At 33.9% G+C, this 24,640-nt stretch overlaps 4 protein-coding genes across 17 annotated transcripts in view; 2 read left to right on the forward strand and 2 right to left on the reverse strand.

The window, feature by feature from the left end:
- LOC106667042 (probable E3 ubiquitin-protein ligase HERC4) lies at positions 1 to 13,068 on the forward strand. Of its 2 annotated transcripts, none has more exons than XM_014394655.2 (22): positions 1 to 194; positions 305 to 508; positions 3,491 to 3,601; positions 3,661 to 3,783; positions 3,837 to 3,944; positions 4,074 to 4,235; positions 4,353 to 4,504; positions 4,558 to 4,688; positions 4,749 to 4,956; positions 5,043 to 5,170; positions 5,238 to 5,406; positions 5,470 to 5,656; positions 5,725 to 5,834; positions 5,916 to 6,095; positions 6,149 to 6,235; positions 6,305 to 6,481; positions 6,546 to 6,723; positions 11,010 to 11,142; positions 11,194 to 11,343; positions 11,402 to 11,550; positions 11,611 to 11,801; positions 11,860 to 13,068. In XM_014394655.2, the coding sequence occupies exons 2-22, from the start codon at positions 307 to 309 to the stop codon at positions 12,010 to 12,012; spliced, it is 3,189 nt and encodes a 1,062-aa protein (XP_014250141.1). In that variant the 5' UTR covers positions 1 to 194; positions 305 to 306; the 3' UTR covers positions 12,013 to 13,068. The 2 variants fall into 2 exon arrangements, with proteins under 2 accessions (XP_014250141.1, XP_014250140.1); XM_014394654.2 differs by having other exon boundaries at positions 322 to 508.
- On the reverse strand, positions 8,270 to 20,352 carry LOC106667048 (protein SYS1 homolog). Of its 3 annotated transcripts, none has more exons than XM_024225543.1 (6): positions 20,029 to 20,352; positions 17,245 to 17,303; positions 17,076 to 17,177; positions 16,885 to 17,011; positions 14,007 to 14,099; positions 8,270 to 9,063 (listed from the first exon to the last, which is right to left on the reverse strand). In XM_024225543.1, the coding sequence occupies exons 1-5, from the start codon at positions 20,197 to 20,199 to the stop codon at positions 14,091 to 14,093; spliced, it is 468 nt and encodes a 155-aa protein (XP_024081311.1). In that variant the 5' UTR covers positions 20,200 to 20,352; the 3' UTR covers positions 8,270 to 9,063; positions 14,007 to 14,090. The 3 variants fall into 3 exon arrangements, with proteins under 3 accessions (XP_024081311.1, XP_014250158.1, XP_014250156.1); XM_014394672.2 differs by lacking the exon at positions 8,270 to 9,063 and adding an exon at positions 11,074 to 11,156; XM_014394670.2 differs by lacking the exons at positions 8,270 to 9,063; positions 14,007 to 14,099 and having other exon boundaries at positions 16,620 to 17,011.
- On the forward strand, positions 20,298 to 23,682 carry LOC106667045 (arginyl-tRNA--protein transferase 1-like). Of its 9 annotated transcripts, XM_014394663.2 has the most exons (13): positions 20,377 to 20,466; positions 20,583 to 20,600; positions 20,669 to 20,768; positions 20,824 to 20,950; positions 21,722 to 21,861; positions 21,919 to 21,996; positions 22,047 to 22,115; positions 22,167 to 22,217; positions 22,323 to 22,495; positions 22,559 to 22,720; positions 22,776 to 22,957; positions 23,025 to 23,274; positions 23,338 to 23,682. In XM_014394663.2, exons 3-13 carry the CDS (start codon positions 20,687 to 20,689, stop codon positions 23,488 to 23,490), a joined length of 1,467 nt encoding a protein of 488 aa, XP_014250149.1. In that variant the 5' UTR covers positions 20,377 to 20,466; positions 20,583 to 20,600; positions 20,669 to 20,686; the 3' UTR covers positions 23,491 to 23,682. The 9 variants fall into 9 exon arrangements, with proteins under 9 accessions (XP_014250148.1, XP_014250151.1, XP_014250152.1 ...); XM_014394662.2 differs by having other exon boundaries at positions 20,298 to 20,600; XM_014394665.2 differs by having other exon boundaries at positions 20,298 to 20,600; positions 22,326 to 22,495.
- Positions 23,539 to 24,640, reverse strand: part of LOC106667043 (DNA mismatch repair protein Mlh1) — a 9,400-nt gene continuing 8,298 nt past the window's right edge. For all 3 annotated transcript variants that reach the window (XM_014394658.1, XM_014394657.1, XM_014394660.1), the window contains exon 12: positions 23,539 to 23,785. In XM_014394658.1, the coding sequence (XP_014250144.1) occupies positions 23,636 to 23,785 (150 nt within the window). In that variant the 3' untranslated portion in view covers positions 23,539 to 23,635. The remainder of the gene's footprint in view (positions 23,786 to 24,640) is intronic.

The following is a 24,640-nucleotide window of genomic DNA, read 5'->3' on the forward strand; positions in this document are numbered from 1 at the left end:
CTTTGTAGTTAACACGCAAGATTATCTAGAACCTTGTAGCTACCTCCTTAGAATTTAAAAGATATTTTCCATATAAAGAAGAAATTTAAAATTCCGAGCTAACATGCCATTTTAAACAGTTGGGACAGAACTTTCGAAACTCGGCACACAGGTCATCAGAAGAAAAGGCATAAATGTCGGACGCGGATACCCTGGTAAGACGATTTTTTCACCAGGCCAGTCCGTCGATGCACATTTTCGAACGGAATCCAACCATTTGATGACTAAACATTCTGCTTATTTTACGAGAATTTTTTTAATGCAGGTATGTCATGTCGACAGATGAATGGAGAAGACGCATGGCAGGACGAAAGTCTAGCTGAGGACGGCTTTGCAACCATAACGATAACGGTCATGTTCGGTTGGGGTAACACCGCCAACGGTGAACTCGGGTTGGGAGGCATCGAGGAGCAGTATGTCCTCTCGCCGAGGGAGCTACCCTTCCCTCATGCCCAAACAGTCAAGTCAAGTAAGGAAAATCGGGGACAACCATTTCACTCCACTATTCCTCTTGTCTGCCAACTTTCCGTTAGTTCTATATCTGCATCAACCAAAACATATCAATCTGTTTTGTCATTTTCACAAAACATGTCTCTTTGAGACACAATCAATTAGAAGTGGTATTCAACCTGTATGCAGAAGTGCTGAGTTAGGTTTAAGATGAAAACCTATGTCTGTTTTTTTTAGCATACTCAATTTCACAAGTTTTTTTCTTAATAAGCACATCAACTGTCAAGTAACTACCTTCTGTAGCTCATATTCCAGTGGTTGGTCAAAACCTATGCAAAGCAACCATTTAAGATCGACCTACTTATGTGTCTTAAGTTTTAAAACATCATTTATTGATAATATGCACTATTATTCTGCGTATACATCCTTACAGTCACATTTGGTGGTATTGTATGGTTTTACAGAGATAGCCTAGGCACAACTTCTCGATGATGTGTGATGCGATTTTTTCTTTTGCAGACAAGTTTCTAAAACCTGTTTTCTATCATGACAGTTCCAAATTATTTTTATTGAGTGAGAGCAGCATTTACTGAGGAGAGTACAAATACATAAATTCTTGTTAGATTTCTCCATGTAGTCTGAGGGATGAAGATCCTGCAACTTGGATGTTTCAGATCATTTTGGTCTGCCTATCCTCCTTGGTTTGTTCTCTCAGGAGTGTTTCCATGCACACCTGCCATAAATAAATTTTTGTTTCAATTATTTACCTACTACCTTGAATTATCTTTGAACTTTTATGCTTGATCGTTGAAAGCTATATTAATGCGGCCAGTTAAATTTGTGCTTGTATATACTCTACGTTTACAATACAGTTTAATCATGTCTTCTAAAAAATTGCTTATTAGCTTTACCTTGGTTTTATGTAGACAGCATATGCCTAGTTGCAACTCAATAATGTGGGGTGCAATTTTTGTCCTTTTTTGATGTTTCTAAAAATCTGTGTTTTCTATCATGACAATGATATGACAATTTGTTCTTATGGGTGAGAGTAGCACAAAGGAGTCCCACTAAATAAATAATTCATATATTCTGTTTCTTCTTTAAAAAGTTTTCTTTCGCTTAAGCACCAAAAATTCTTGCCCTCTGCTTGACATGCTGATTGCTGTAATCAATATTAGAATTGCCATCCTATTTATTTGGTCTGGAGTAGATAAGGTACATCTTGGCTCTCAAGTACTTGTTATCCTGCTTCATTTGACTAACAAAATTTTAAAAAAGAAGCTATTTTGGATTTTATAAAGATAATGAAGATGAAAAATGATTTACAATGGTGAAGACTGTGTAATGAGCATGAAATGTCTTTATCTGCAATTTTTCTTATAAAAAAATCTAAATATTTAATGCCCTTCTCAATGGCAACCCCTCATAAGTGGATGAACACTTTCTTGTGTGTTACTGTACTTTTAGAATTTTGTGTAGACAAGGTGCCTAAACCCTCACAGTTGATTTGTGAGGTGGTTTCAGCCCTTTTACTGTAGTTAAGAGATCATCATAAGATCTGTTTTTTTGTCATTATTAAGAAAGCTTGACCTATCTAAATAGCTGCTTATTTTAGTTATTTTTCTATTGCCTTGAATTCAATGGCCAACTTAAAGCAATCATTTCACTTTATTTTACCCTTGATTAGGAAACTTCCTTTGTTTTAGTTATAATTGCATTATTCTTCAGCATTATTTTACTTTTTAATAGTGTCAATTAATGTTTGAGAAGTTTAGAAGGTTGGTTTGAGTGTTCTCCCCCACCCGAGGGTTCGCAACAGCAGAGGTCATAAAAGCCCTCAGGGTGCCAGTGTTTTTGAAAAAAAGCCCATTTGTAAGTTCAGTTCCCCAGGTTTGAATTCGGGACCTTTACCTTACAGTGTTGAGTGCCGTGATCAACGCCTGAACCGTTGCGGCCACCGAAACCCTTTGAGTGTTGTTGAGGTGGTAAATCGCAGTTGAGCTTCAATAGTTGTTATAAATTTAACGGGACAGTAATTTATCACTTGAACTTCACCAGCAATAAGCTAAGCTACAACTTATGAATAAAAGTTACGTAATTTCATCAAGATCAAGTTCCAACTTGTAAAAAATTCTTGTCTTTGAATGTTTATTAATTATGTGTGAATTTGATCAATTTAAAGTAGTTGGAAAGCTAATACACATCTAGTTATTCTTGAATTCACCACTTCACCAAAGTTGGAACAAAAGAGTCCACTTGGAGCACTCCTGTGTGTATTTGGTATTGGGTTTATTAACATCATATAGTTTTTGAAATAAATAAATACAATAAAGCTGTTTTGCATAGCACAGGCAGTGCTTGCTTTATTTCTTCTTTTCCATTCCCCAATATTCCCCTGCAATGTGCTTTGATTTTCAGCCCTTTTACAGAGATCATACTGTTGTTTTTTGTATGCTGTATATGCTTATGCTTACAATCACCTTATGTGCTTATGACATATAGGTTTGTGTTATACCCATGACCTTCATTGTGTAAAACAGGTTTTTCAAAAATATATTTTTTCTTTTGAAGTTAAATTCAAATAAAACCAGATGATGCCTTTTTCTGTGCGCGCATATTTTTCTGTACCTTGTATTTTGCTTTGTTTCCTGATTCTTTTTCTATTCCTATTTTCTTGTTCTATTCTTCTTTCTAGCTTGCTTGGCTTTAAAACCTAGGTATGAAAAATATTGTATGGTGAAGATATGGTAGATACCTAGAATCTCTACAATTATTTTGGGTTCAAGCTTTTTTCTTAAAAAAAAAAAAAAATTAAACTTACTTGTTGAGGATTCTGTGATGCTTTTTATTATTATTTTAGGTTTGTTTTAAAATTTAATAAAAATAAATAAATATATCTTAAGAAAGAGAATAATATATTTTTATGCAATTTATTTTGTACAGTGCAAATATATATTATCATTGCCAAAATATCTTGTTAATTTTTGCACTTGTTTCTTAGTATCTTGTGGAAAAGCTCATACGCTTGTTGTTACTCAAAATGGGGAGCTATATTCTTGCGGAAGCAATGATTTTGGGCAGCTGGGCCATGATAAGACAAGGACAAAACTTCGTACGTTACCGACGAACTGATTTTCTCGTTTTTGTTATGTAATGATAGCCAATTTGTAGAGCTAGTTCTCGGATTAGAAGCATTTAAAATCAAAGATGCCCAGTGCGGTGAAAACCATTCCTTGGCCCTCAATTATTGGGGAGAAATTTACGCCTGGGGAGACGGCACTCATGGACAGTTAGGTGGGTTTTAAATTTTCTCCACAGCCAATAGTCCTGATGATATTTTCTTCCAGGCCAGGCGATAAAGAATTTACCAAAGCCGAAGATAATAAGGTCAATCGCTACGAATTTTGTTGTACAAATAGCATCTGGTTACAATCATTGTATGGCCCTTACAAACAGTGAGTATGTTGTTTTTATCTATTATTGTATTTACTGATCATTTTGTTTTTACATACTTATTAATTTTTGTATACCCAGACACACTGATTTAGAATTTTGTATGGCTTATTAATATAATTTTATTTCAGAGGGTGAATTGTACAGTTGGGGGAGCAATGAAAACGGTCAGCTGGGCCTTGGGTTAAAAGTAAAATCTGTAAAAGAACCCACTTTGGTTTCCAGCTTAAATGGACTTCCTATTGCCCTTATAGCATGTGGTGCCAACCACAGTTTTGCCATTTCAAAATCAGGTGGTTTATTCTAAAAATTATTTAATAAAAGGGGTTATACTGTATAATTTAACATTTATTTGGAATTTTTTTTATCGAGCAATTTGGTTTGAATTTAATTTATTGTACCATTTTTAGGAGCTGTTTATGGATGGGGTAAAAATACATTTGGACAGCTTGGATTAAATTCAGATGTAGATCACATTTATCCTTGTCAGCTTAAAACCCTGAGGTCTATTAAAGTCAAATATATTTCCTGCGGCGAAGATTTCAGCGTTTTTCTTACTCAAGTAATTTAATTTATTTATTTTAAAATATAACAGTTATTGAATATTTTTCTAAGGATGGAGGCGTTTTAACTTGCGGAGCTGGACAGTATGGTCAACTAGGCCACGGTTCCTCCTCGAATGAAATCCTTCCGAGGAAAGTTTTAGAATTGATGGGCAGCACTGTGACTCAAGTGACTTGTGGAAGGTAATTGATTATTTTCATCGGTTTAAAATTCATTTTTTAATTTTTTTTCCTTCCTAAAAGGCGCCATACACTAGCTTATATACCGTCGAGAGGAAAAGTGTATGCTTTTGGCCTTGGTGGTGCCGGACAGTTGGGCACTAAACAACTCATCAACTCGAACAGTCCACAAGTCGTTCAAGGCCCTTGGTTGATGCCTGTTGCCAAATTTAGAGTCAACAAGTTATTTGCTGGTGGAGATCACTGCTTGGTCATTGTTCAGCCAAATGATGTATATTTTTATTTTTATTATATATTTATAATATTAATATACTTACTAATTAATACTTAAAAGAACCTTTAATTTTTATTTTAAAGAGTAAAACAAAGCCGAGCGATTATCGGGAACTACCACCGGACACACAAATATGGAGTATTACTCCTGAGAAAGTGGCAGAATGTCAAAAAGTTGGCAAAAAGGCTCAAGTTGACCAAGAACTAATACAGTGGGTCAAGAAGTGTTTAACATATATCAACTCTTATTAATTTTACAATTAATAATTAAAATCGAAGGTATTTGGAAACTGTTGCTGGATCATCTTATTGCTTAAACGGTTCATTTCTCATGCAAAAAGATCAGCATTTTTGCTGTACTTCTAAACATCATGGAGTCGACATGGCACTGGTTAAGAGCATATACTCAGGAATTAGTCGAATTCAGAATCCCTCCATTAAAGACATTGTAATATATTTATATTTTTAACCTTCTTAAATTATGAATTTAATTTTTTTATTTGGTTTAAAGTTTGTAGAACAAGTGAGTCAAATGTTATCGAGCCTTCCGGAATCGCCACCCGATGCAGAGACGCTACGCGTATATCTGGCCCTTCCGTACTATCATGAATTTGACAATGCTAGACACTCGTCAAAACTTCAAGGCCCGTATGCAAGAGCATACCTACGTCTTAGATCGGAAGCAGCTCGTATAGTAGGCGAGTGCAGATGATAGATGATTTGTAATTATTTATAAATATTTATTTTTTTTTTGTGTGTCAAATAGAGGCTTGGTATCTCATGCAACCTGAAGATTACTTTGATCGGCTTATCCAGATTTATAAGAATGTCGTTCTTCTTCTTTTAAGATCGTCGGAACCAATCAACATGCACAATGTGAACTTTAAATTACTTAGCATATTTTAATAAGTTTCAAGTTAGAACTAACGAAACAAAATATAACAAAAAAATGTTTAGTTTGATTTACTGCAATATGACCCTGCAATGGTGCAATCTTTGGATATTCTCGACCGTCTTTCGAGGGTGAACGAAAAGACGAACGGCGGGCCAAAAGTCAATTACCAAGCATTTCATTTGTCTGAATTAACAGACTCGGTTGATATTAGAGTCGATTATTTAATGTGGGCTATGGAAAAGGTAAATATAAAAAATTAAAATAAAATAAACACAATTAATACAATTAATTTCAGAGTGGAAAACGATTTTTCTGTCATTACCCGTTTCTTTTCGATGCTCCTGCAAAAATGCTTCTTCTCCAAACAGATCAGTCAATGCAGGTACAGATTCTTCTTATTTATATTTTTTTAGTTTTAATTGAATGGCAATATAATTTGATTTGAACATAGATGCATATGGCAGTAACAGAAGCGACGCATAGAGCTGTAGCTATGTTGTTACTTTCGCCTTCTCCTGTCCAAGTGCAGCCTTTGTTAGAACTGTCCGTATCCAGAGAAAATTTAATCCAGGATACAATTAGAGAACTGGGAAACTATTCAGAAAAAGATTTTAAGAAACCTTTAAAAGTAAACGAATTAAATATGATTTTTTTTCTAAAGAAAATAACCAATGGATTATTTTTTTTCAAAGGTTACATTCATAGGAGAAGACGCTGAAGATGCCGGAGGCGTTAAAAAAGAATTTTTTCTATTGCTACTAAGAGAGGTACTGGATCCAAAGTACGGTATGTTTGTAAGTGATCCGGAGACTAATGCAATCTGGTTTAGCGAAGACACTTTTGAAGATGAAATTATGTATTACTTAGTGGGTAAGTAGGCTATTTTCGATTAATTATGAATATTTATAATGTAAAGACTTGAGAACTAGGTCTTTTTTGTTGCTGGTGTATTATAAAAGTAATAGTTTTCGTTAATCATTAAATCACTTCAAATCATTTATGCACTTTAATCATTAAAGCATTTGCATAATTGATTTATATATTCAATAACAAAAACTGGACACTTATATTTGATTGTTTATTTCAAACTACATATATTATTATTGTTTATTTAATGCCTTTATGAACTTTGTATATTAGCCAAGAACCTTATATCTCATATGCGATGCAAAAAAAAGGGCCAGGGGTGATGGTAGGAGTCAAACCCAAGACCGTGGGGTCTAGAGCCGTGAGTCTATCATGCTGACCACTCAGCTACCGCAGTCCCCTCGTATGAGAACTATTTAATTATGATGGTTTGAAAGAATATTCACCAAAACACCAGAAAATCATTTAGCTTTAATTGTTATTAGGTTAAAATTTTAACTAAAACTTATTACCTAGCTTTGCTCTTATAGGGCTTATTAACACCTCTGGCCTCGCAGAGGGACTTAAGTTTCTAAGCATCAAGTAAATAAGCAATTGGATTTCATATTGTGAAACAGAATCCCATTTTTCAACAAAAGCGGTTTGAAGCTGTTGAACTTGTTGGAGAACAATGTCTAGCCTATCTCTTTATCATATTCCATAAGTGTTATGGATTCTTGTCAGGAGAACATGCTGGTCGATACATTGGTGATCCTTTCATCCTCCAAGTAAAGGGTGACATCTCAAACTACATGTGGTCGAGCCTTGTGATACATTAACACGAAGTTGTCCGCAATAAATGGAGTGAATGGGACCACAGTTTCCCGAAGAACTTCCTCAATGTACCTTAGAGTAGTCAAAGATCCATGCCTGCACTGATGTTGATTCCACCACACACCATAATTCTTTGAAAAGACTGTGACAAACATGGCACATGAAACAAAGCATTTTCCACGTGTTCTCACCACACCTGGTCCTGGTCTCTAATTACCACAAACCAAACCGGCACTCATCTGTGAGAACAGCTTCCTCTGTTTTCCAGTATCAGAGTATGATGCTGATTTGCGATTAGTTACATTCTAGTCGGTGCCTATCCAGCAGTAGAGGACCAGATGCAGGATGTCTATAGACTACACTTTTGTCACGAAGTCTTCTGATGACAGTTTTAGAGCTCACCCTTACATTATAGCCCATTTAGAGTTGACCACATATCAAGGAAGCTATTAATTGACAGTTCTGCTGTTACGTCCTGACTGTTTACCTCCCCAATTTTGGGACTTCTGGCCCCCCCAAAAAAAATTCCACACACTGAAAATGACCTCAAACGCACTCGAACCGCGGACCTTCTAGCCTTAAAGCGAAATGCGATTCCCCTGCGCTATGAGCTGCCTTGTTAGTATCCGACTGTTCATCTTATTCAATCATTAAAATCAGTAGACCGACATTCACCAGGAACCGGAAAAAAAAAAAAAAAAATTGAAACAAAACAACCAGAATGAAAATAAATAAGTAATAAAAAAATGAAACAATCTGAATTTAGACGAAACAAAATTCTATGAATTACGATTTAATTTACAATAGAATTATTACGTGAAGGCCTCGCAAACGAAATTAAATTTACAATAATTGGAGTATCCTCTCAAAAAAAACTTTCTATTGCTTTAAAACACACACACACACACACACACACACACACAAAACTGTCTCCACACGTTGGACTTTGCCGGAGCGCCTCGTCTCAACGTCTGTCCTCCTAGCTCCTGCCCGGATGCGTATCCTGTTCCCAGAGGAGAACGGCCATTTCCCACACTGGAAAAAGAAAAGGATGTCCCTCGTTCCTCTGGTTTTCCTCCTTTTTTTCTGTTTTTCGTCTCGTCTCTCACCACTCGCTCGCCTTGCCTGCTTCTGCCTGCCTACTCCCATCCGCCCCCACCAGTCCGCCGCCGTGTTCGCCCGGCCTCCATCATCTCAGTTCTCAGTTAGAGGTACCTCTTACAAAAAAAAAAAAAAAAAAAGTTTCCAACCCCTAATGTTGAAAATGATTTCTTTTCTATTTTTTTGGGGGGGGGAGGATAGTCAGGGCGTAACACTGTAGTGCAGTAAAAGTAATAAAATGATCATCTCAAGCCGTCGTACATCATGGTCGACCGCTACCTTCTCTTCGTTCCAGTGACGTTAAACTGATGCAGACCATCATGGAAGGTTGAGCGAGCGTGGCACACGCAGGACGAGCTAATCTAACTGATGCTGCATTTGTTGGCCAAAGCATCTGACTGTGCAAGATCTTCTCAACTAAAAACCATGCTTTTAAGAAAAAAAATAATTATTAATTTTTTTACTAAAATTTACTGTTTCATCAAAGAAAACAATTTAAAAAGCCAACTCACTCAGCAAGTTGGCTCTGTCAAGGATGAAATTAAACTGAATTTCTTTATTATTAATCTTAAGCGTGTAAAAGGATTAGTGATACCATTATAACAAGTTATTAATTTTTTTTCTTTATACAAGGGTTCGCAACAGCAGAGGACATATCAACCCTCTGGCTCGTGAAAATAAAAAAAGCCCGTTTTATGACGGGTTCAGATATGTATTGCATGTTTTGTTTTTACTCTGTATTTGACAACCTGAGGTACAAACGAGAGACTAGCATTCTAGAATATGAACGTAGTATATATCTGAAATCAGAGAGTCAGTAACCAGATCGAGATGCTCAAATGGCTGCAGTTTAAAACAAAATATGCGCGAAAGAAAAGAAAAAGATGGAAAACACGTAGAGGGCCGGCGATGACTTCAGCTGTTTGTTGGCCCATAAACTTCCCACTTATTATTATGACGGGTTCAAATGCAGGACAGCTGGATTATTTACCTTACAGTGATGAACGCTGTGTAAACGCCCGTTATGACCACCGACGCACAGTGGGACGAATAGTGCGATTTTCCTGACATGGCATTTTTACCCTGACATTCCTCCATAAATATTTCATAGTGGAACGTTTTCTCTTTGTTTTTTATTGTAGAATCGATTAGTGAAGTCATTTTGGTGATTGGAGTGGTGCGAAAACAACTAGGCAAATAAGAACAATGATTTAAAATTTTATTTACAAAAAATTGAATGGTAATAAATCGATTGAATAAAAAAACCAAAATAAACAAAGAATATACAAAATAAACCAAAGAATATACAAAATAAACCAAAGAATATAGAAAAGAAAATTACAATGGTGTTGAATTAATTTAACTCCATCATATTATCAGTACTGGTCTCTCCTAGCGATAGCGATTCAGGTACTTCAGCACAATCCATAAAAGTGTCATCTTCATTTTTGAGCAAATGATCTTCAATGTTTAACTTTTAGTTTTTCTTCTAATAAAATAATATTATTTGGAGAAACCATCACATTTGAAATATTCCTAAACATTTCTTCCTTAAGAATTAGATAATTTTTTGGATCCGTAGGATTTTGTAAAAAATTAAACAAATCACCGTTAGTCTCAAACATTGTCACAAAACGTTAGTACCAAGAATGACAATAATGCTGTTACTTAATCCCACAATATAAAAACTGTAAAGAAACAATGGTTGGTATTAATATTATTTATATTGACCGCAGAAGCCACTTGTTCCAATATGTTTTGTGGGCAAAATGGGATGAACGGGGATATAATTCCTTCGTATTTCTTTCATTAAATACTTAAGTTAGAAGACTGTGATGTCAGTTTTTTGGAGCAATTTGGAGCTTTTTTTTAAATGCACCCAAACATGCTCAAAGTTACTAAATATCAAATGTCAATCTAATACACCCTGTATTTTATTAGACCTAAGTTTTTTATTCAGTTTCAATATACCTCATTAGTATGAAAAAAACAGGTAACATCATTAGAAAACCAAGAAAAAGTTGAAATAAATATAATTTCGCGCATGTTTAACTCTCACTTGTCGATTTCTAATACTTTTTTTATATACACAGTGATGCTACTTTGTATCCAGCAAAATTGCTGCATTTTCTTATACCAAAGAAAGGGGGGAAAATGTAAGAGGGTGCAAATAGGTAGGGGTTTGGAATAGAAAAAATTAATTTTTGGTCCATGTCAGAGAGTTTGGGCCTTTCGTCCCACTGTGTGACGCCCCTTGTTTTAAGTCAACTATTAATATTTATATATTTATACCATTATGGAAAATAAAAAATAAATAATGTGTTTTAAAATTATCTTTATGATAATCAATTAAAAAATTATTACTTTATTAACAGGTTTAATTTGCGGACTTGCAATATACAACTTCACTATAATCTACATGCCATTTCCTCTTGCTCTTTATAAGAAGTTACTGCACGAACCAGTGGGAATTGAGGACTTAAAAGAATATTCTCCTTCATTGGCAAAGTATGTTCTTCTTTCTACAAAATAAAACATAATTAAAAAATTTTTTTTTAGAGGTCTGAAAAGTCTTCTTGAATACGAAGGCACTGATATAGAAGAAGTTTTCTGTTTAAAATTTGAAATAACAAGGGATGTATTTGGCCAGCTGAAGTCATCTGTTCTGAAACCGAATGGTGGAAACATATCCGTCACTCAAGAAAATAAGTAGGTCTTGATAATTTCCACATCTTTACATAAGTAATTTTAATATTTATCTTTTTAGAAAGGAATATGTTGAGCTTTACATTGATTACATTTTAAATAAAAGCGTCGAGAGGCACTTCAGAGCGTTTCACGATGCTTTTCATAAAGTGTGCGGAGGAAGAGTCCTTCAGTTGTTTCACGCTCAAGAACTGATGGCTGTTGTGATAGGTAAATATTGAACTTTTCCTTACCAAATAGAAAATTATTTTTTCCCCTTGAAATTTTCAGGAAATGAAGATTACGATTGGCACGTATTGGAGAACACGACAGAATATAAAAACGGTTATTCAAACAGTGACCCGACAATAAGAATGTTCTGGGACGTATTTCATGCTATGCCTCTATCGGAGAAAAAGAAATTTCTTATGTTTCTAACTGGTACCGACAGAATACCAATCCTCGGCATGAAAGCGATTAAGGTGAAGTAAAATTGAAATTTGTCACGTAAAAAAATATAAAAAAATGTAATTATTTTAGATTAAAATTCAGCCGACTTCCGACGACAAATTCCTGCCTGTGGCTCATACTTGCTTCAACCTTCTGGACTTGCCAAGATATAAAACAAAAGAAAAGCTTAAATACAAACTGTTGCAAGCCATTCAACAAACTCAAGGATTTTCACTTGTTTAAATTTCACAATACATTACACATTAAGTGCCTTACACATGACAAATTTGTGTTAAGCCTTATTAATTTTTTCTTATTTAAACATTAATTAAAGTCTAAATTAGTTAAATAAAAAAGAAGGTGTTTTGTAAATAATTAAGTTTAAGGGTTGTCTCTTTCAGGCATGATCAAATATTCATTTAACAATAGGGTCCACTAAGTTGTAAAAACATTTTCTTTAGAGGTTGTAAATACATAAAAAGTTAAAAAGGACAAAAAATATCTAAACTGTAAAAAAAAAACTTTGTTTAAAAAAGAAAGAGTTTCCTCCTGTTATAATTTAATCTTGACTTTCATATTTATTTGAGATAATAATTTTTAATTATAGGAAAAACTTGTGTGATAAACATCATAGAAAAAATTTCACAAACCAGAATTGTTGCCGTAAAAAAACGTTTAATTTTTGCATTGTAATTTTAAGTAGGCAATTCCTGTGATGTTTATTTTATTAGATACTTTCGTTTTGTTTTATTTTTATCTGTTTCTTTGTTGATCAACTGGTTATTGGTATGCAATTAAAATAATAATAATATGGTTTTAATGCTAAACAAATTGTGTGTTTAGACACATAAACACATGTAGGTAGTAGTAAAACTAATAGTAACTCAGTTTTAAAGAGGTCAGTTAATATATTTTTCTTTATTAAATTTTAGCAAACAAATATTAAAACTAAGTATATATAGTCATATAAACCAAATATGCCTTTTGAAACTGCTTTGGATTAAAATATCTAGTTTAATTTAGCATACCAGTCATCAGGTAATTTGTAGTCTATTAATAATTTGTTATTGAAGTTAAATTAAAGTGGTATGATTAGCAGTTGGACTATTAAATAATCGTTATAAAATTGTTATATTTGGCTTGTATAATCACTATTTTTTTAAACTGTTTTTGCAAAGTATGTTCCTAAAAATAGTTATTATATTTTTCCATTAGCGGCCAACAGTCATTGTTTAATTTTCTAAAGACAGTGTTCAGATAAACCTGACCAGTTTGGAATTAATTAAATATTAATAAACTGATTAAACATTTTTGCTTATTTCATCCAATGCGATTCCTTGATTTGTTTGATAAATAAAGGTGAAATGATTATTGATTTGAATATCGAGTGTGCATGATGAACAACTCACCTTGTTAAAATTTTGCATGCGCTCGGGGCTGAAATGACCAAGCTGATGCCTGACAATGTATGTAAACTGTATTTCATATTTCACTAGGCTAGGTCATTTCCAGTCAATTTAGCTGTTTATCGTTGCAGTTCTCAGATCATCATTGCTATATTCAGTGGTGGGCATACAGCTATGAGCTAACAGGATGATTTAAAATGACCGAACTACAGGCTAATCACCATGTAGACTGAAAGACAAACTCCATTCGGTTGTTGATTACTTCATTCGTCCTTTTGGTAAGCGCTAGTCAAGTTTTTTTTGGCAAACTTGTGCTTTGTAATACAAATTGGGTATATTATCAGAATGTTTCCCCAAAATTCTATTCAACATGTCACCAAATGGTCAAGATAATGGACAAAACGTTTTGAGCAAAACGGGAGAAAAATAGGAAGGATTTTCTCAGAAGTGTGAATTGCGAAGTTTCTATTAGAGATAAATGTGTGGTGATTAGTAACCGTTTGTTGATGATTTTCGGAAATCGTGAGATGCGGTCTGGTGTGATGTAAGTTTCAGAAAAACATTTTCTTTATCGTACCAACGTTTCGATATTTCGATATACAATGCAAATAAATATTTTTTTAAAATATAAATTCACTTTTTTCCACGTCCTACATGGTTTTGTTAAATTTCAACAATATTTGTAAATCCTAGGCCCTGAAGAAGATGATCTCAATAAAGATCGAAACGTTGGCACGATAAAGAAAATGTTTTTCTGAAACCTACATCACACCTGACTGCATCTCACGATTTCTGAATAATCATTAGAAATAAAATTTAAAAGTTGCTCACCTGACAAGGTATCATTTTCTTGTAATAGGTAACTATATATTCAATATTTTTACTTAGTTCCATTCCATCCAGAATGACAACAGTTTATGCAAACTATAACAAGCACAATGACCATCGTTAAATTATCTTAATAACAATAAAACAAGATCAAAGGAGGTAGGGATATAAATGGGGGTTAAAGGGTCTTGGTTAACCCAACTATTTCGTAAATTGTTTATGATAATAAAGAAAAAAATCCAATAAACCAAACACCTGTCTTGGCCACATACAGATCTGGCTCATTCGACTGCTAACAGTGGAGGCCAATGGCATTAGTATCTAAACGGACAGTCAGGTATCACTTAAAGCAAGCACCTCGTTGGTAGTAAAGTCCAGAGCAATATTGGGGGAAACAACAAAATGCCCTTATTTGGGCATCAGGGGCAATGATAAATTGGCCCAGGAATGTTCAGTCAGGACACCTATTGGCTCTAAATCCTTTCGCAGCAAACCAAATTACCAAAACTGTATTTACTAGGCAATGTACGTATACTAAGACAGGCATGCCAAATCTGCTTAACTTAGAATGTCTGGATTAGAATGATAGTAGGAGAGCTGACTATGCTGCAAAGTATAGAGAGGTTTGTCTACATGTGGAGCATTAGGAACAAGCCTGTGTAGTTATTTTGCCAGAAAGAAGAAACAGTGGAACATGTCCTCTGTTGGTGCAAAGGACTGCCAGGCAGTTTTTTACTCGCTAGAGAGGAAAAGCTAAGACCTAAGATAAACACATGAATCTTTAACTAATCTTAGGGATCTGGTAAAAAGCATTAAGCGGGAACACATTTACTCGACGCAATGTAACGCAATGTGACCCGACTCCTTGTCTCATTTTGGTAGGGTGTGCACATCTGTTCGATGCCAAGCGCATGCCACGTAGTCACACAGCATGTATCACATACAAATCAGTATTACAATCTCAACATCTCTTTTGTTCTTAATGCATTATTTTGAGCAAAACCCTGTAATAAATTGTTAGTTAAACTTAATTGTTAAATACAGTTATTCTGGTGTTTTGATAAAATTTTTGTCTATTATAATTAAATAATTTTTATAAAAACTCATGAATTTTGGATCTCGTTTAATTTGGTTTACATAAAAATAAGCGTGTTGTAATTAATATAAGGACAAAATTACATATACATAGTTTGAAATAAATTTCAAAAATATGGGTGTCCGGTTCTGATGCTACTTGACAAAACTGGTGTAATTTTATGAGCAAAACCATGTAATAAATTGTTAGTTAAATTTTATGAACAAAACCAGGTAATAAATTCTTGGTTAAATTTTATGAACAAAACCATGTAATAAATTGTTGGTTAAATTTGATGAGCAAAACCATGTAATAAATTGTTGGTTAAATTTTATGAACAAAACCATTTATTAAATTGTTGGTTAAATTTTATGAGCAAACCAATGAAATAAATTGTTAGTTAAATTTTATGAACAAAACCAAGAAATAAATTATTAGTTAAATTTTATGAGCAAAACCATGTAATGAATTGTTAGTTAAATTCATTCTATCAATAAAAGGTATTCCGGTGTTTGGATAAATTTTCTGCCAAACCATTAAAATTAATTTTTTTAAATAAAAACTCATGAATTTTTGATCTTGCTTAATTTGGTTTATTTTAAATAAGTATGTTGTAATTAATATAACAAAATAATACATATAGTTTGAAATAAAAATATGAGTGTCCAGTTAATACAGACGTTGACTGAACACGATGAAAATCTGGACAGTAGGGGACTTGGTTGCATCGTTTAGCGAAGAGTAGGGTAGCGCTGCGAGGCACTGGGCAGATGTGCATGGGGGTAAAACAATTTTATGGAAAATTGGACATTGGATTTGCATCGGGTGGCTTCGGGTCACATCATGTAAGTGGGTTCCCCGCTTTAAGCTTAACATAGAACTTATTTTATTATGAGCTTGCATATTAGCCAGAATACGATTCCATTGATTATTTCATCATAGGGGTGAAGAATAAAGCCCACAACTATGGGGTCTAAGAGGTGAGAGTCCATCAATCACACTGACCATTTGGCTACCGCGGTCCCTTAACAAAGAACTTGACAACAATGATGACTGCATCATAGACTATTGGTATTATTGGTAGTAGTGCGGAAGGTTGTAAAAAGGCTGGAAAACCAAAACTAAACCTAAAGGAGGGAGTAAAACAACACCTTGTCGTGCAATAGTCTGACTACGTTCTTCATCACTACTGCCATGAGAAAAACTCAACAAAAGACTTATTAAAAAACAATATCCTCCAAAAATGCAACTTAAGCTGCAATTTTTCAATATTAAATAAGCATCAATCAGCACAAGGACTTTATATGATTTTTTCTTGTCAGCTTCCAGACAAGGTCTTACTTTTTCTTGAATCATTTTTTTTTTTAAATTTTATATTTGAATTAAATAAAGAACACTTTCAATAAATATCTCTGCGACTTATTTCTAGATTAACTGTCAATTTCTGTCCTTTAAATAATTTTCTATAAATGATTTTTAAAAACACTATAAAACATTTTTTGGGGAAATTGAGTGGGTGGTAAAAAAAGTGAAAGTCAAAAGAAAAAAAAAGGAAATTTAATATAACAATTAATTTGAAAAATAAATAAATCTTAAATTTTATACATTAATATTGGCTATCATAACGAATATTAGTAAAATATGATGATAGCTAGAACAGTAATAAAAATATAATAGAATTACAAATAGATCACTTTGAAGGCAATTGTGAAGGAACAAATCACAAGTCGAGTTTTTTGGTTCAATTAGTTTGGCATCTTACTGGAATATCTTAGAAAAATATTCTACCAAATATCATAAACCAACCTTTGGAGCAGTGGATAATGGAATCGCCTTCAATTCCGTTCCTCTGCATAGATATTCGCCAAAAGCGCACATGATCGATGCATCAGTTATATTCAATAACCACCAGGGGAGACTTGTCGGAAAATACCTTAACAAAAAGAAGAATGGAAATATTTTATAAAACGATTGTCGAATATATTTTACAAACCAACCCGTTGTATATCCAGCAAAGGATCATGTGGATTAAGTGAGCAGTCGCTGCAAAATCCAGGCACAGCTTCGTCCTCTGGACAATACACCACAGATTCACGGCTCTAAGGAAATTACGGTGTATAAGCTTGTTTTTGGTTATATTTTAAAATATTAAATAAATTTACTAACCCTGTAAATGAATTTAGAAGGTAAGAACCAACGACCACAAAGGTATTTTTATGAAGTTCCTGGAAATAAAGAAAAATAATAAATTGTTAATCATGTAAAGTCGGTAAAAAATTATAATGAGAAAATTATGATTTACAGAAATTTTATTGACATGAATACTTAGAATATAATTTAAAAAAAGAAAAGTTTTCTTCCATTATTAGAATGGACACATAATAGATTTCGTTCCACGATCAACTTGGAAATTCACTATGTTTGAAAATAAGATTTCTTCCAGTTGAGGAAGTTTGATTGATTCAACTATACCGGCAAGGGTAGGCAGACCAAAATGATTGGAAATGACAGAGTTCCAGGTATTGTACAGAACCCCCAAGAGGAAATCTTATAAGAGATTTCTTATTATATAAGATACTATTATATAAGAGACTATTATTATAGTCTACAAGACAAAAAGGTAGTAATAAAATGTTAAAAAAACATGTCAGATCAATTCTAATTGCAAACTGCCAACATACAAAGATGATATTGATTGCACCACAATATGTTCAATGGGAACCCGATCATGACTACGCCAAATGCCCAGTGTAAAGTAGAAAATGTGCCAGCGAGGATAGGAAGGCCAAAACAATTGCGAACGACCAAACTACAGGTTTGGTCCACAGACCCCAAGAGGAAATCCAACTGAGAAAATAGTTCACAAGGCAAAGAGGTACTAAGAACATGTTAACTAACTACACTTCACTTCCAATTGGAAATCGTCAACATACAAGGATGTGTGGTGTTTAAATGGAAAACGAACATTATGAGCCCTGAAGATGATCTCAATAAAGATTGAAACATTGGCATGATAAAGAAAATGTTTTTCTAAAACTTACATCACAGCAGACCGCATCTCACGATTTTTGAATAATTATCGATTAACGGTCACTAATCATCACACATTTATTTACATATTTTTATGGAAAAAATAATTTGCCTTTAAAAAACCGTGATAAATAAAAAGATTCAACAATCACTTGCAGTTCATATTATTGAAAGCCATTTATTCCAAGGGCACAACTCACAATCCTACAAAATTTGAAACAACGTTTAACTGGATGTAATCAACTGAAAACAAATACCCAACATCGAACCAGATACTGACTAGCCATATGCTCAGCATAGGTACAAAATATGCCAGCGAGGACAGGCATCCCGAATCAATTGGAAATGACCAAGTTACAGATCATTGTACAGAACCCAAAAAAGAAGTCTAAAAGAGAATAACCTACAAGGTAAAAATGTTAATCCATTTGAGCTGTACACTTTCAACATACAAACATGGTATTGATTGCATACATTGGCATTGATACAATATGTTAAATTGGAACCATATCCTGACTAGCCATACGTTCAGCGTAAAGTACAAAATGTGCCAGCGAGGACAGGCATCCCGAATCAATTGGAAATGACCAACTTACAGGTCATTGTACAGAACCCTAAAAAGAAGTCTAAAAGAGAATAATAGTCTACAAGGTAAAAAATGTTAATCAATTTGAGCTGTAAACTTTCAACATACAAACATGGTATTGGTTGCATACATTGGTAATGATACAATATGTTAAATTGTAACCATATCCTGACAAGCCATACGTTCAGCGTAAAGTACAAAATGTGCCAGCGAGGACAGGCTCCTGAATCAATTGGAAATGACCAAATTACAGATCATTGTACAGAACCCCAAAAAGAAATCTAAAAGAGAATAGTAGTCTACAAGGTAAAAAAAATGTTAATCAATTTGAACTGTACAGTTTCAACATACAAACAAGGTATTGATTGCATACATTGGCATTGATACAATATGTTAAATTGGAACCATATCCTGACTAGTCGTACACTCAGCGTAAAGTACAAAATGTGCCAGCGAGGACAGGCATCCTGAATCAATTGGAAACGACCAAGTTACAGGTCATTGTACAGAACCCCAAAAGGAAATCTAAAGAGAATAATAGTCTACCAGGTAAAAAAATGTTAATCAATTTGAACTGTACACTTTTAACGTACAAACATGGTATTGACTCAATATGCTAAATTGGAACCAGATCCTGACTAGCCATATGCTCAGCATATGTACAAAATATGCCAGCGAGGACGGGCATCCCGAATCAATTGGAAATGACCAAATTACAGGTCATTGTACAGAACCCCAAAAGGAATAATAGTCTGCAAGGTAAAAAGATAGTAATAAAATGATAAATCAATTCCAACTGTAAACTTTCAACATACAAACATGGTATTGGTTGCATACATTGGTAATGATACAATATGTTAAATTGTAACCAGATCTTGACTAGCCATACGCTCAGCATAAAGTTCAAAATGTGCCAGCGAGGACAGGCATCCCGAATCAATTGGAAATGACGAAGTTACATGTCATTGTACAGAACCCCAAAAAGAAATCTAAAAGAGAATAATAGTCTACAAGGTAAAAAAATGTTAATCAATTTGAACTGTACACTTTCAACATACAAACATGGTATTGATTGCATACATTGGCATTGATACAATACGTTAATATGACTAGCGATAGGCTCAGCATAAAGTACAAAATGTGCCAGCGAAGACAGGCATCCCAAATCAATTGGGAACGTCCAAACTACAGGTTCATCGCTCCGCAGAATAATAGTTCACGAGGCAGAGGTAGAAAGCAAAACGAAACAGAAATGTCACCATAAGAGACATATTAATTCCCATCGTAAATAGTGACCACAGAAGGATGATCATGTACAATCTGACCCAAATTACCTGATATTTAAATATATGAGCCAAGGAGCGAGGAGATCCTGATAGTATATCCAAAGCAACAAGCCATACGCCCAGTGTGAAGTAGAAAACGCTCTGGACGGCGATTATCTGCCCGATTATCAGCAACGGGTCCCATGCCGTGTTGCGAAACTGCCCGGAAAGTTTAGACATCTCAATTCTCAAGTCCAAGGCATAGCTCTACCTGATCCTTCCAAGGAGACGTGCCAAGTTCAGGTACGGCTACGGGCCAAGGCGTACCTTAACCTTCCAGCAGTGGTGTACCAATGACGTGTTATTTGTTAACTCAACACCAATCAATCCGAACTGATTAACAATCTTTTCTTTTCAAGCTGAAATGTATTATTTACAAATATCTACTCCAACGTATTTAAAAACACAATTATAATCAAACAGAAAATCTATAATTGTTAGCTAAAGGTAGCGTAAATTTTACTGTATTTTAAAACCTCAACATTTTATTATAAAGCATTTTTACATAAACAAAAATAAATAATTTAAAATATTGCCATGTTATGTTTGTTGTTGTTGTCTAGTCAGAAACTGTCAATCGGGTATATTGTTGAAACCAATATATATTTATAAAAAATAAAAATAAAATATTAAAAAAAACCTTTTGCAGATAAGTTGGCGATCCAGAATGCCTTCGATAGTTGATTACTTTTCATCCAGGCATGGCTCCTGCGGATACTGCAAGTCCACTGACACCAGCCAGAATTACAGTATTGTCCATTTCGTTACGCGTACATTTCAATGTTTAAACTGTCCTCATTCTAGGCATGTGGGCCCATGTCATCACAGCACAGGACTACCAGGATCTCATCGACAGGGGCTGGAGAAGGAGTGGGAAGTACTGCTACAAGCCAAACATGAAGGCAACTTGTTGTCCACTCTACACTATCAAGTGATTTTTCTAGCATTTACCCTTATATACTTACAATTTGTGACACATATTATACCTAATTTATTTAATTTTGCATGCTCTTTATTCGGAACTAAGTTGTCCTTGGCAAAGGCATCTTCCTACTTCCTGCTTTTAACAATTGCCTTTTTTATATTTCTTACCTCTGTCCATCCCAGCAAATTAGCGCTTGTGTGAAAAATATGTATAATTTCACTCATATTCACAATGCTTGACCTAAATTCTTTTCATTATTCCCTCTGTAATTTATAGTGCATGTATATTTTTTCCATCAGCCTGATCTAAACCTTCATTTTTATTATTTTTTCTTTTCTTCTACCATTTGCTTTATCCTCCAGTTCTTAACTTTATGCAATTTGATCATTACCGACTGGTTTGTCTATCCTTGCACCTTATACGTAACACCATTAAAGTGCTTATATTTTTATTGAGGACTTACTAGTAATGGCAAAACACTAATTAATACCGTGTGAGATTTTATAAATATGTGGCTTTTTATTTTTATATTATTTTATTGTAAAATTAAGTATGGTTCCAAAGGTAATTTTCATGAATCTGCTGGTGTTCCAGAATGTTAATAAGCTAGTGTGTTAAGCTGTTTTTTTTTTTTTTTTTTTTTTTTTTTTTTTTTTTTAAGTAGAAAAAGCCCCTGTAAAACTATGTTGGCTGTATTCTAGTCTGATTTAAGAATTATTTTCACAGTTGAATTTCATTTGTATATGCAAATTAGAATGAATGAATGATTTCTCAAAGGTGCGACGCGACTGAATTCAAACCTTCTAAATCTCAGAAGAAATTGCTAAAAAGAGTTTCAAAATATCTCATGGACGGAAAACGTAACGAGTGTCCGAACGACAGTTTAGAAGACGAAACCCCAGTTCCAAATGATCAAGGTGCAAATTATATTTTAAAAGAAAGTTTTTCTTTAATGACTTCAGAAATTTCTCTAGGGTTTGTTATGACGGACATCAGTTCCGAAAACATTCAACTAAATCTGGAGGACATCGAAAAGGTCGAAATTTTGTCAGGTAAAGTTCCTCATTAAAGCTTTTCTAAACTTATTTTTGATTAATTCTAGTTATTCCAGGAGAAGGAAGTATTTGCACTAATAAGTTGGATAATGATAAGAGTTCAAATGAACAAAAAGGTATTTTATATGTCAGAAATGTCGATTAATTTGCTTTTTTTATTTACTAAGAAACTGAGCCTGCTGATGTAAATACAAAGAGAACACAGAGTTTAAACCTAGGTAATACATAATTATTTTCAGTTATGTTATAGTTAGAAAAAATAGGTAAAAAGCTATTTTTAATTAATTGAAAATTGTGAATGGAATATATTGATTTAATTTCAGAAGATGGTAAAGAAGCGGGCAAACCTAAATGCAAGAAGGCAAAATTGATACGACTAGAGAAGAAGAAACAGAAACAAAGCGCTGCATCAAATGTAAACGTAAAAACAAAAGGCAATCAGGAAAAATCCCTTGAAGATTTTATTATATATGAAAATCCTACATTACAGTTGGAGGTAAAATGTGGTATTAAAAAAAAAAAGTTAATACAAAAACAATTTTAACATGGATAATTTTAGCTGAGGCTAGTCTGTTTAGAACCCGAAAGTAAACAGTTTGAAGATACGTTCGAGGAGAGTTTCGCAGTATATCAAAAATATCAAACAACCATTCACAAAGATACACCGAGCCAGTGCAATAAGAAACAGTTCAGAAGATTTTTAGTCACCAGCCCTTTAAAAGTACTGGTACGCAGTGCACGTAGTTCATTTTGAAAGAAAAAAATATATTTTTCAGAGGGAGATGAGTGTAAAAGGCCTCCCGTGTGGATATGGCTCTTTTCATCAACAGTATTGTCTCAATGGAAAAATAATTGCAGTAGGCGTAATAGATGTATTGCCGACATGTATTTCATCAGTTTATTTTTTCTATGACCCCGATTATTCATTTCTTTCGCTAGGGACGTACAGCTCTTTAAGGTTGATTTTTCTCTAACATTTATTGAATGTTTTCCTTTATCATAATCTAAAATTTGCCTGTTTTTAGAGAAATTGCTTATGTGAGAAGCCTTAATAAAACTTTTCCGCAGATGAAATACTATTATATGGGTTTCTATATTCATAATTGCCCAAAAATGTGTTACAAAGCTCGCCTTTCTCCGTCTTTTCTGCTCTGCCCTGAAAGTTATACATGGCACCCAGTGGACGAAGCTAAAAAAAAGCTCGACATGAATAAATATTCAAGGTTGGGAGGGACCGAAGAAGAAGATAAAAACTGTTTTAAATCAATTCACGATGCAAGTGTCTTGACAATTCATTGACAAATAACACATTATTAAAATGTACAATTAATTCAACAGGTATTGATCTTCTGCGGCATGGGCATGACCTATGAATATTACAAGAGCAAAACTGGAATTAACAAAGATAGAGAAATCGAAGAGTACGGTCAACTCGTTGGATCAAAATGCGCAAAGAGAATGCTTCTTTATCAATCTTCGGAGAGTGATTAAGTGTCTTAAGTTTGAAGAAATAAACCGAAACAATTTGAGAATTCAGCATTCATTATCTGAAATCTCTTTTACTTTTATTTGCAGTATTAATTAGCTTCAAAATAATCGTCTTATTTAAAAAAGAATTTGAAGATAAAATACGGAGTTAACATCTTTCAAAAACTTTGTACAAATCAGGCAGGCTCGCCAGTTGAAGAATCGTCTTGTCTTCAGCGAATTTTTTCGGAGGTAGAAGTGTTTTCTTGATTGCTGGATAGACTACATGCTCGATTGTCTTTCTCCATTCGTTGTCATCCTATAATATTTCAACAGATGTACGACACGTAGTAAAAAATTATAATGCTGTTAGAAATCTTCAAACATTAACTAAAACATCATCCTTTTTATTATTTATTTACTTTTAACCTTAATTATAAACAATAATCTTTAAATGCCTAATAAATGTTAAATAAATTACTTAATAGAAAAATAAAGGTATGCTGGAAATGCTAAATTTTTAATCTTCTTGCAATAAATTTGTTTTATGAATTATTTATTTAAGTTTAACCTTTCATCACAAAGAGAAAAAGTATTTTCGTTTATGCACATACACACTAAGCAAATTTCAGCCAACAAAAAAACAACCAACAGCTTAATTGCTTCATTAGATTATATGCGCTTTATGTCATAATTCTAATTATTTATTATCAGGTCATAAAATAAGTCTGTCATAAAAGCATTTTTTGATGGTAAATTCAATGAAAATTTCAGGCAGTTTAAAGAAATTTTAATAAACAATATATGAACCATTTTGTTCCACTACCTGTAGCCATTATCCATTTTAAAATGTCATCATCCCGGTACATCCCAGGTTTTTACACAATGAACTCCTCAATGTCATTTCTGCATTACTCGAGAGAAGAAAAATTTTTCCCATTAATAGAGACTTGTAGAGCCCAGAATAAAGAGGGGTTTGGTAGCACGTCCCAGCCAAGCTTCAACAATTACTGGCCCGACGAGGGTGAGTGGTAGCCAATACTGGTCATTTTTGGTCAATTATTGACTTTAATCACCCCAAATGTGTGCAGTACACTAGAATTAATGGTTTGGTTGGGTGGGACAAGCTCATAATAAATAATGTACCCTCTTCAAATCCCGCCAAATGCACATT

The sequence above is a fragment of the Cimex lectularius genome, unplaced genomic scaffold (assembly GCF_000648675.2).
Source record: "Cimex lectularius strain Harlan isolate CLEC.00 unplaced genomic scaffold, Clec_2.1 scaffold72, whole genome shotgun sequence".
Taxonomy (NCBI): Eukaryota; Metazoa; Arthropoda; class Insecta; order Hemiptera; family Cimicidae; genus Cimex; species Cimex lectularius.

What these genes read in the sequence shown, in the direction of transcription:
- LOC106667042 (XM_014394654.2), top strand. Translation starts at nt 174, where the DNA reads ATGTCGGACGCGGATACCCTG. An exon ending in CGGCACTCATGGACAGTTAG is followed by an intron (nt 3,784 to 3,836) that starts GTGGGTTTTAAA and finishes ATTTTCTTCCAG; the next exon opens with GCCAGGCGATAAAGAATTTA. An exon ending in ATTTTAAGAAACCTTTAAAA is followed by an intron (nt 6,482 to 6,545) that starts GTAAACGAATTA and finishes TTTTTTTCAAAG; the next exon opens with GTTACATTCATAGGAGAAGA.
- LOC106667048 (XM_014394670.2), bottom strand. Translation starts at nt 20,199, where the DNA reads ATGTCTAAACTTTCCGGGCAGTTTCGCAACACGGCATGGGACCCGTTG. An exon ending in CTTCTAAATTCATTTACAGG is followed by an intron (nt 17,178 to 17,244) that starts GTTAGTAAATTT and finishes TAATTTCCTTAG; the next exon opens with AGCCGTGAATCTGTGGTGTA. An exon ending in CTTTGCTGGATATACAACGG is followed by an intron (nt 17,012 to 17,075) that starts GTTGGTTTGTAA and finishes CTTTTTGTTAAG; the next exon opens with GTATTTTCCGACAAGTCTCC.
- LOC106667045 (XM_014394662.2), top strand. Translation starts at nt 20,687, where the DNA reads ATGCCTTCGATAGTTGATTACTTTTCATCCAGGCATGGCTCCTGCGGA. An exon ending in AACACAGAGTTTAAACCTAG is followed by an intron (nt 22,218 to 22,322) that starts GTAATACATAAT and finishes ATTTAATTTCAG; the next exon opens with AAGATGGTAAAGAAGCGGGC. An exon ending in ATCCTACATTACAGTTGGAG is followed by an intron (nt 22,496 to 22,558) that starts GTAAAATGTGGT and finishes GGATAATTTTAG; the next exon opens with CTGAGGCTAGTCTGTTTAGA.